The sequence below is a fragment of the Aspergillus thermomutatus genome, assembly GCF_002237265.1.
Source record: "Aspergillus thermomutatus strain HMR AF 39 chromosome Unknown NODE_461, whole genome shotgun sequence".
Lineage (NCBI taxonomy): Eukaryota > Fungi > Ascomycota > Eurotiomycetes > Eurotiales > Aspergillaceae > Aspergillus > Aspergillus thermomutatus.
This window is the reverse complement of record NW_020798511.1, coordinates 1-11,076: the sequence shown is the minus strand read 5'-3', so window position 1 is coordinate 11,076 and position 11,076 is coordinate 1. Positions and strand designations below refer to the sequence as shown.

Below are 11,076 nucleotides of genomic sequence, written 5' to 3'. Positions count from 1 at the left end.
CCCCCCGACCTGCCCCTCCTTTTTTCCTGTTTCAGAAAAGTCTTTCCTTTTCGAATTTCATTTAAAAAGAACAAGGCGAGCGGCTGGCGGTGTGGGGGGGGGTTTTGCTCCCCCTCTCTGTTCCGTTTTGCTTCCCGCCCCCCTTTTCTTTCTTTCTTTTTTTTTTTTTTTTTTTTTTTGTTGCTATTCGCAACTCTTTGGCAAAATTTACTGCTTATTGTTAGTGTTGCTCAGTATTCTATCTAAGTGATCTGACCGAAATGTAGCTGGTCTGACTGCCTCATAGTTATGCTCTATTTGTTGAGCTTTATGACAGGTTCTACAGAGCATCTATTGCAAATACTCCTAATATACTATTGACGGTGATGCAAAATAGCTTTAGACCACGCTGTAGAGGTAGGATCTCTCCTTGTTACTCCTAATAATAGGTCTTCAGAATTATACCATCATCCCATCAAGCTAAGAAGAAGTTAGTCAGGACTGTGCTCCTAAGACCTAAGTTCACAATCATAAGCACAGTAAAAGCCTCCAATCTATAAAGTCTACTTCCAAGAGACTTATCACCGAGAGAGAACTAGAAGAAAGGAAAAGGTCTGCTGTATTAGGTTCATGAGGCCTTCTTTGTCTGCTTATTCACTAAACCACTATGCCCCCCCTTCTTATATTCTTCCTTTTTTATAAGGACATACCTTAAATACATCATTTTACTGATATCTAGTATCTATAGTGAATAATTATAGGACAAGTATTCACTATCTTATTTAACATTAGGCAAGGCAGGCGCAATGCCGGCAATTCTGTAGGTAATATAAACATTCTTCCCCTCTTCCCTCTTCTCTTCTTCTCCTTCGATCACTATCATCATCTTCTTCCTGTGAGTATACCCTGGGGTTCTGACTACTGTGATATTACAGCTGGTTCTCAAGTGCTGGGATATTCTGCATGCCTATTTCCTCTCAAGTGCCCGTCCAGCACAGTTCGAAAGGAGCCAGCAGTGCAGAAATCACGACGGAGATCAAGGATGCGATCAAAAAATTGGATGAGGAGATCCAGCAAGAGATGAATAAACAGGAACAGTGGAAAATCGACGACGATGACGAGCCGGTTCTGCCATCCGATGGTGAAGATGAGACAGACTCATCTAAAAAGAAAGAGATCTTCTTGACTGACACTGGATTTCCTATGCCAACCATGACGAAGCGCGGAGCCTACCACACATGGGTGATGGAAAGATAAGGGTCCTGGATCCAGAGAAGCGATTTACCCAAGAACCCTGATAAAGTTGAGTGGTGATTTTCCTTTCTTATGTTCCTCAATTTTCCTTAATCTCTGGCTGCCCTCCTGTCCTGCTCCTCCTGCTGCGACCACCATGGTAGCTGTCATTGTGCCGCCCTGTCCTTGGGCTTCCTCTGTCCGCCGAGATGCCTGTGCCGGCCGCTGGCCGCAGGAAAAGAAGAATTAGATATCAAGTCTCTGGTCCAGACTATCAAGTCCCATTTGTATAATCCTGACTTTGACTCGGCGTTCACAGATGAGGACCTCTTTTGGAGCGCTTATGCGCTGCGTTGGAGTGCATCATGCGCGCTGGGGTATGCGGGGGTCTCCAAGTCTGTGTTGCGGACGCTGTTGTGTGGAAGGGATCGAGATGGCGATGGAGTCAGGTCAGAACCCTCGCTTCAACATGGCTGGATCTTCCGATCCAAACCAACTTCATGATCACTTCATGGGGGCGTTTACACCCGACAAATTCTTTCACATCTTCTATTGGGTCAAACCAGTTCTCGACTTTGAGAGATCGTCGCAGCTCGGGCAATGGTATATCAAACGTTCAGTCTATAACTCCCTATAATAATATGGAATAATACTAACTTAGATTTACTCCTAGACATATATGTTAATCTCCAGGCTCAGGCTCAGGCGAAGGAGACGAGCCATATCGTCTGTATTGGGGCGGAGCCGGTGCAGAGATCATGGCCCTTGTGACTGCTGCTGTTGCTGCGCATGTCGCCCTGGGGTAATCAGTTATGACATGGCAAACATCCAGGCCGGCCCGGCTGTGAGTGTAAGTCATCTCCTCTCTTGTTTTCAGTATCGCAACTGACATTTTATAGCAACCCAGCAACTGACCCTTGGTTTGTTCCGCGCTCACGTGGGAATCCTTCGGTGGTGCCAGGCCTCCTGCCTTGGACAGGGCAGCAGTCCCTGTAAGGCCGCGAGCGGGTATGGGTCACCAGATCTGTGCTTCGCTCGGTCGATTGGTGTGGCTGGGGCTCACCATGACAGCTGTTGACAGAAGAAGAACCAGGAACAGGGCAACAAAGCAAGAAGAAGTCTGGCCTTTATTTTTATTCCATCATGATTTGTCTGCAACGAGACATGGGCGACCCAGTAGACCGAGCCGGGCAGCAAGGGCAGCAGATCGGGGAAGAGATCCACCGATGAGGATCATGTCTGTGGACCTCAAGCATCCAGTCCGCGTGCATATGGAGAGCAGAGAAGATCTTGCCGAAGCCCAGCGATTGGGTTGGTCCAATCACTGCTGAACTTGAGTTCTGGGAGTTGCTGGGTTTCGAACCTCAAAGATGGGGATAAAGTGTTGTAAGTTCCTCATCTATAACAACAGTCCTTTAACTGTGGACGTAACTGACAAGGATAGATGCTGCAGCATCTATCATCTCATTAGGTAAGTCCTCTTCAGATATCTAAGAAAGAGGGTACATATTTTAACATGTTTAGATTCCAATACTATTATCTCAGTTGTTCAAGACCACGTTTTCGAAGAGCCTACGATTGTCGCAGACGAAGAGCATCAATACTACAACAAGCTGCAGCAGAGCTGATGTTTGAGGGAGTGGAGGAAGTTTTGAGGCAGTAGTCCATCACGAGGGCTTCTCATCGCGCCCTGCTTGCTTAACAACTGCTTCATGCCAGTGCAGGATAAGATCTCACGCATCCTTCTCCTTTCCATCCAGCCACAGACAATCCAAGACAAAATGGGCCGACCCAAGCACTCAGACGACAAGGCCAAAAAACTAAAGGAGATACGCGATGAGAAGGAGCCCTTAGCCGCCAAGACCAAGTACTCCATCTGGTTTTTCTTGCCGGACTAATTCTAAATCAAACTTGACCCTTCAAAAATCGACCTGCCACCACCGGTGATTCCAAAATTTGCCCAACCAACGATGCCAACGCTCCCTGCAGGAATCATCGTTGGGATGCCGCATGACTGGGATGACGGCAACTTTTGGGCGCGCTTCAACTACACAACGGCGTTCTTCAAATTCCAGACCAGCGCCCCATGCTTGCAGGTGTGTGATTCCAGTAGCAAGCCGCTCAAGAACAACCAGTGGCAGCTTGCAACAAAATTCTAGTCTAAGAAAGACCAACTCGCCGCAGCAAAAACAGCATTAGAGACCCTCCTCAAAGACCTTATCGATGCACAGAACGAGATTAACCTGCAAATGATGAAATGGCGGGTAGCAAGGCGCCTCTGGGAGGCAGAGATAGCCATCAACCAAGGAGCGTCAGATCCTCAACTGATCCGACAATGGACATCTATGCCTCCCCCAAGTCGTGCCTCTTTCGCTACTGATCCAGATGAATCTGAAGTGTTATCCCAGTTTCATTGCAAATATGAGATGTCAGACTTCCATATGCTTCTTGCATTATGGTGCGAAGACACTGGGATTTCAAGATCTCAATATGCATCTCTCCGTGAAATTCTACAGACTATTACTGAGGTCTCTCCACTCAAGAATCTCCCATGCGATATTACTTTATAAACAGTTATAGTGTGTGTTTTTTTAGATCCTCAATTAGAGATCTACCTCCAACGCCTCCCTCTGACCATGAGGTAAGATCCCTTGTCTCCGCGAGGGGTTTCCTGTGTGGGAGTTCTCCAGTGAGCAAGCTAACCTTTCACGATAGGAACCTGCCATCCCCATGAACGCCTCCTAGCCTGCCACTGCTCCCACTCCGGCCTCCGCTCCCGCGGTAGGACCTGTAAGAACTGGCGGGATAGTCATCCGAATAAACCGCACGATCATGAGCATAGCAAGCCACTCAAGAAGAGGACAACAAGGATACCTGAATGACAGAAGATGTGGGCCGACACTAATCATGGAGTGTGGCTATTCAGAGAGCACGGCACATCGCAGGGCTATGGCCCACTTGTGGCTAAGTCACTCAGGTGGGCAAGTGAAGGCGGTTATCCTCAACTCTGTCAAAAGGCGGGCGTTCAAAATCATCTTTGAGAAGTGGATTCCAAGCATTGCCATTCCGACCAACGGCAACAGCCAGCCTTTACGCAATCATGGCCTTTCTGTGTTGCGTGAATAGGAGATTGTCATAAGGAGAAATCAAAACAGTCACGCAGAAGTCAACGGTGGCCCTCTTATCATCAGGGTCGAGCGGTCGAGCCTGTGAAGGTTGCCCCAAAAAAGGGCGCGGCACTGATTGGCTTAAGCAGTCAGATGGTACTTTCATGTGCATTACATGCAATTCATGGAGGGAAGCTCATCCAAACGAATCTCACTGGCATTCCGATGGTACAAGCGTGGAGGATCGTGAATGCTCTTGCCCAGGCCCCGCGACTCCTCCTGGCCCGGGCTCCCGCAGCCACCTGAACGGTCCTGTCGAACCGCTACATCCGTCACACAAGTCAATGACTCGTACGCCAAATCCCAAGAGATCCAAGATGGTCAAAGAAATCAACACTAATACTGGAAACACAAGCAATGATGCCTCTCATGCAACTAATCAAAGCTGGAAGAGTGTTTTCTCGGAACTATCATATTCGATGTTCGCAATTTGGAAGCCCAATGGCGAAAAGGCCAGAACCGCACCATAAATCAAAAGCTTGTTGATTCTCTGAAGACTGAATTCCAGGTGAATATACGAAGATACGCCATTGAGGACCTATTGAATAATAATACCACTAGGCTAAAAAGGTGTCCGGACGATGTACTCGTCAGTCTAGGGTTTCATAGTCATAGTGGTATCTTATTCCAACAGGACCGGATGTGGGTGACACTCCATTAAGGAGATTTTGAAGCATACCTTAAATGGATCCACCATAAAGCAAAGAAGCAAGACCCCACACCAGTCGAGCTCGCAGAAGTAATGATAACGGCAGTGCCAGGCAATCTCGTCACCCGGAACAGCAAGACAGACAAACCAGCTCAGGTGTCTGGCGTCCAGCTGACATAGGGTTTTTCTATCCAGACATCCCTCCCGGCGAAGTTAAAGGGACCATGAGAAACGACTGGTCGGCTCCCACCACAGTGGTAAATGGTTCTCCCCTCCTTGCGGGTAGTTCACAGCTAACATTCTCACAGGGAAACGTCGTAAGCTCCTCATCTATAACAGCCATGACAGAGACGGCATCTATATTGGATCCGCTCTTGGAAAGCGAGGCCTCGCTGGTCGTGTTGCCGTGCACAAAAGAGCAATTAATGGACATACACTGAGGTCATGTCACTACAACTTTATTCATGAGGACGATAGACGATCCCCTCATTTCCGAGCGCTTGCCGTGTTTCCTCAAGGAATAAATACCGGTCAAGATCCGTCAACAGTCCCCTCCTGGCTCCTCTTCCTACTAGAGACGGTCATGATAATCATGGCGGGTTGCTGTTATGCGATTTGATAATCATTTGCACGTCACCAAGTACGAGGTGCAAGACAAAGTCCATTGAAAGAAGAAGGGCAGATGCTAGAGAAGCCTGCTGGGTATACCCCGTGGCGGAATATGGACACGCCTAGGAGAAGTCTCCTGATCTATGCCTATTCAGAGAATGGGCGGCTGAAAGGCATGCGAGTTGGGACGAAGCGACCTTCCACAACCAGACGAGGATATTCTTGGCAAATACAAGCTGCCCGATACGACTGACCATGACATGACAACCTGGACTAACTCAAAGTCTCAAAGTCTGAACCACAACCGTTTCTGCTGACCTTGCTCTCACCACCTCAACAATCTCTTGGTCCTGAACTACTGTCGGAGCCTCAATCCATACCTTTGCTCCCTCTTTTCACTTCCTTTTTCTTCTTCTGAGTGCCATGCGAATCTCTGTGCTTCTGAACCTCTGTTGAAGCCTCTTCTGACCGCATAGGAGCACTCACTTCCCCATTTATATGAGAACGGAAAGATTAGCCCACATGACTACCCAGACACATAAGATGAAACAGCGCTCATGTTGTCCTCATTTTATTTCTTCAAGTGGTTATAGACATCATGCCCAACAATCATGTGGAGTGGGTATTTAACCATGCCCACTTCACAGCCACATTTAAAAAGAGACAGTACATGGCATTCACAGATGGGGCATTACGCTCCATGAAAGGGCAGGAACTGATGAGCTTTATCAAGGTAAAGAAGAGGATGAGGATTAAAGATAAAGATGCGATCCTCGTGCAAGAGGGATCTGAGATGGTTGGTTGGACCTTAAAACAGCAGTCTATTCTCCCAAACCTCAACAATTGGTCGGTGCCATTCTATGAGCCATTTTAAATCAGCACGCACTAACTGTTGTTGAACTTCTAGTTGTCTCATGATCTCGCAGGACAGACACGAAATACACGTAATATTTGCGTCGTGGCACCAAGATTACCTGGATTATCTCGATAAAGCTGAGGGCAAGGGCAAAACTGCACCTCATAATGGAGACTTTTGGACTTTAGAATACAACTGACGATGTATGGCATGGCATTGCCAACCCCTCTGAACATTGGCTTTGCAAGCCCTACTGAACAATAATTTGCATCTCGGACAACAGCTGCAGAGGCACTCCGTTTTGCGGCCTTATCCATGAAGGAACGATACGACAAGCAGCATACGCCTATTACATTCCAGAAAGGCGACAAGGACTTGCTCAAAATCAAAGGCGATTAACGACTGGCGGCTTACAAGAGAAAACAAGAAAGACAACGACGGGGGATATGCAACCTTTTTCATCGGCGATCTCCAAGCACCTGATACCAGACCTGTCTACCCTCAGCAGTGGATGCACCGGGATAGTGTCAGTGTACCCGTCGTACACATACGGGTTGTTTATCAACCAACAGTAGATAGAGGAATACAACTATCATCTTCCCCTGACATACGGCATCAGCCTTGGAGTACGCTACCACCTTTGGTAGCATGTCAGCACATGAAGGATCTTGCAATTGTTACTGTTGCATTTACCCTCATCGTCAGATATGCTGTTTTTAGCGCACAAAGATGGTGATCAACCTCATTATCCGAGGCATGATATTGGAATGGAATACCACTACGCTGGGGCGAAGAAGGCTAGAAGAAGTCTATTGCAACTGGTATCCTAGTGTGTTTTGCGCGATAAAGTCTGCATTCTCACAAAAGGCGGCGGGGGCATCTGCCAGTCGTGCCATCTGTACCCGTTTTGGATGAAGGATGCGAATATGGTGGCGTGCAACAGTTTTTCAAGGCGCTGGGATGTTTTTGGAGTGATAAAATGATGGATGATGTACTCCTAAGTCTAGAGAATACATGTCCATAGTCATAGTGGTATAATATTTTAAACAGATGAACACTATCGCTCCCTCTCGCTTTATATCCAGTACTTGTAATAGACTCTGGAATGGATTGTGATTCAGGATATCAGCAGGCGCTTTTAAATTGGAAAAATAGACTTGCAAAGCTGAGCTGACCTGCTTCACAAAACGTCTTTTTTCCTGACATCATTGTTTGTCTACAACTCTCCAACACCCAAAAGAAAAATCCCCATCCTCTTCTCTTCCACAACTTCAACCATCACCATGGCCAGACTCTCGAGACTCTTTCGGAGCCGATCAAAAGCTGCAATACAGGCAAAGCGCGACAAGTTCGTAGATGACCTGCATGATGTCTATAACGAACTCCTATTTACAACTGATCCCTATATCGATCCAAAGTCGTATGAGACCTTCAAGATTACCTGTCATCATCTGTACCTCTACCACGGTCGTGAGTCTCGTGAGCAGGCAAATTTCGAAAGATACTTTTCTCCCATGTCCGTCAACCAGCTTCAGTCTTATCCCATCGATAAGGACGACGAAAACACGGTGGAATACTTGGAACTTGAGCAGACGCTTTGGAAGAAGCACAAAATTCTCGGGGACAAACCCATGGATGCCGCTCTGGAAATGTGCCACATAGTTGACAGGCGCTTTGATTTTTCACGAAAATTAAATGACAACGAGACATTCACTCTTAGGGAGCGTACAGATTGGATACCAAGGTAAGATTGATGATCAACCTTCGAGATAATGAGGGCTAATGGTTCGCATTACTTACAGTGATTTCACGAAATGTATTTTGCATGACGCTTTTGACGACGAACTTTGACACTCACGCAAATGGCGTCCTAATGATGCCTGGCGGGCTCGCTCTGCGCTTTCCAAGCCCCATGTGATGTTCTCTTTGGTGCATGAGTATGCTAGCGATGACAACAAACTCTTGCGTGGAGAGGTGCTTGCTATCCTAGCAACAATGCTTACAAGGCTCACCAGCAATGAATATCAGGACCATAACGTCATTCCGGTAGGTGAACTGTCTCTTCAAACTAGCAGTATCGCTCATACAGCCTAGGTCCTAGTTCTGTCGTTCATGGGAGATAAACAGGCCCGGCTGCTCCAGGCATACTTTGGCGACCAAGGCCTCGTTATCTACAAAAGCCGTCTCCTCTCTTTCCAGGTTCTGGAGGATGCTGAGAAGTCAATCGAGTTTCTTCTGCAATTCATGGCGGGTAAACTGGTGGGAAGCACGGCAGTCACCGGCTCTTTCTTTTGATTTGGACACTCATTATCCGAGGGATAAACACTATCGCTCCCTGACTATGATCTCCAGTGCCTTTGCAGAAATTCTTCCACCTTGACCGGCTGGAATTTGCACACCTCATTCAACACCCCCGGCACCACCGACCCTTCTCTCGCGCAGGCCATGGCGATCTGGCAGTCCATCCGCTTGATCACATCCTCGTCGGGAATCTCCTTTAATCGGTCTTCCAGCTGCTGCCTCGTCACCCGGCGCACGTCGACCTTCTTGCCGGTATACACCTCACAAAGCCTAACCAATTCATCGAAGCCGAGGGTATCACCCGCCATCCCCAACTCCCTTCCTCCCCATTCCTCCATCTCCAACGCAGCAACCACAAATCTCCCCACGTCCCGGATATCCGTCAACGTGAGGGCCGGCGACGATCCATCCTGTTTCACCGGGACAACCACATACGCCGGCTCCGCATCCAAGTGCACGAGGGACGCCCCCTCGGCCAACCCGGCCCGCGCCTCCTTTTCCTTCTCCCCTCCAATCCCAATCCCCAGGTAATTCATGAACATGCCGCACGGGAACCGCGCAGCATCGATCAGCCCCTCCTCGACCTTGGCCCTGACCGCCTCCCAGACAACATTCTTCGGCCTTAGCAAATCAACCTGCGCCTGGGCCTGCTCGCAGAGGGCAAACTCCGACGGCGCGAACCGCCGACAGCCCGCGTCTATAGCGGCGTTGAGAAGATTGAGCTGGTAGGTGATGGATTCCGGGCCGGGTATGAGCACGACGCTGAGGACGGTGTTGACGTCCTGGAGTGCGGCGACGAGAGACGTGTGGGATGTATAGTCCACGTAGCGGGTTTCGATGCCTGGAGGTGAGGGTTTGGGATTGTTGGTTTGCCGGGAGAGGATGATGGGCGTCCAGGGGGTGGTGGAGAGGGCGGCGAGGATGGATGCGCCCAGGGTTGGGCTGGAGCCTCCTGCGATGGCTACTTTGGGCATTTTACTGTGTACTCTCGATGGCACTGATAGTGAGTTTGATGCTTTCGGGGAGGACTAGGAGACAGATGATATATACTCCACAGAGACGATGACTCAAGCCAAGAAGCAATACGAGGTTGTATGTCATTGACTGGTTGCAAGCTGCCAATGAGATTTAACAGTTTTAGTCAAGCATTCAAGTGCTATTACTGTCATGGGAACTTCCATATCCGTAGCTGATACCGATCTTGATGGCCAAGTGTAACAATTAACCCTAATCCACCGCGATAGCACATTTAGTTATGCAATGTTCAGCACGATTAGCCTGCATTCACGACATATCTCACTGCTAGGCATCATATGTCTCCAAATAAGCCTCTAATAATCCCTCCAGCTGTTACCTGGCTGTCCTAAACCCCTAAATCCGATATCCAAAACCCGTCTCGGTATATAGCGCAGCTGAGCCCAGCCCACCATCATCCACATCGTCCTAAACACTACCGACAGACTCTACTCCGTAGTCCATACCACTTAACCAGTCAGATGCACATCTTCATCACCGGCGCAACAGGCTTCATCGGCCGCGTCGTCACCGAACTCGCCCTCCAACAAGGCCACACCGTCCACGGCCTCTCCCGCACCCCCCAAGGCGACGCGCTGCTCACCTCCCTCGGCGCCGTCCCCATCCGCGGCGACCTCACCACCCACGCCGTGCTCCGCGCCCAGTCCGCCCAGGCAGACACCACCCTCCACCTCGCCTTCGACCACGACTTCACAAAACCCTACGACCAGATCCTCAAGCTCGACACCGCGGCCGTCGACGCCCTCGCCGCCCCGCTAGCCCGCACCGCCAAACCCCTCGTCGTCGCCAGCGGCATCCTCCTCGCCCGCCCGCACCCGCACGGCGGCGTTGTCGACGAGTCCGCCCCCTACGCGGCCCACCCCACCATCAAGCGGCATCTGTGCGAGCAGCACGCGCTGGCGTGGGCGGAGCGGGGCGTGCGGGTTACTGTCGTCCGGCTCCCGCCGTATGTGTACGGCCGGGCCAACGAGACGGGGTTCGCGGCGCGGATGGTCAAGATGGCGGTGCGGAATGGGGTGAGCGGGTATATTAACACTGTAAAGGATGGGTGCGTGAGCAGTGTCTATGTGGATGATGCGGCGGCGTTGTTCTTGCTTCTTGCGTGTGATAGGACGGTTAACGCCGGAGAGGTGTTTCATGGGACGGGCGACTGGGATACGAGTTATGGGATGCTGGCGCGGGCGGTTGGGAGGGCGGTTGGGGTGCCGGTTAGGGCGTTTGGGAGGGAGGAGGCCGAGGAGAGGTTT

General features: G+C 49.7%; 4 protein-coding genes across 4 annotated transcripts; 3 read left to right on the top strand and 1 right to left on the bottom strand.

Annotated features, from left to right (window-relative positions):
• Positions 1-785: 785 nt before the first annotated feature.
• Positions 786-1,236, top strand: CDV56_101684 (uncharacterized protein; the record flags this gene model as incomplete). The annotated part of the gene is made up of 2 exons (XM_026755303.1): positions 786-799; positions 915-1,236. 2 exons carry the CDS (start codon positions 786-788, stop codon positions 1,234-1,236), a joined length of 336 nt encoding a protein of 111 aa, XP_026609620.1.
• Positions 1,237-2,582: 1,346 nt separating this feature from the next.
• Positions 2,583-3,110, top strand: CDV56_101414 (uncharacterized protein; the record flags this gene model as incomplete). Its single annotated transcript, XM_026755033.1, has 3 exons — positions 2,583-2,598; positions 2,657-2,683; positions 2,932-3,110. 3 exons carry the CDS (start codon positions 2,583-2,585, stop codon positions 3,108-3,110), a joined length of 222 nt encoding a protein of 73 aa, XP_026609619.1.
• Positions 3,111-7,776: 4,666 nt separating this feature from the next.
• Positions 7,777-8,788, top strand: CDV56_100528 (uncharacterized protein; the record flags this gene model as incomplete). The annotated part of the gene is made up of 4 exons (XM_026754147.1): positions 7,777-8,154; positions 8,214-8,237; positions 8,402-8,539; positions 8,588-8,788. The coding sequence occupies 4 exons, from the start codon at positions 7,777-7,779 to the stop codon at positions 8,786-8,788; spliced, it is 741 nt and encodes a 246-aa protein (XP_026609618.1).
• Positions 8,789-8,832: 44 nt separating this feature from the next.
• Positions 8,833-9,768, bottom strand: CDV56_100391 (aromatic alcohol reductase; the record flags this gene model as incomplete). The annotated part of the gene is made up of 1 exon (XM_026754010.1): positions 8,833-9,768. The coding sequence occupies one exon, from the start codon at positions 9,766-9,768 to the stop codon at positions 8,833-8,835; it is 936 nt and encodes a 311-aa protein (XP_026609617.1).
• Between the last annotated feature and the right edge of the window lie 1,308 nt (positions 9,769-11,076).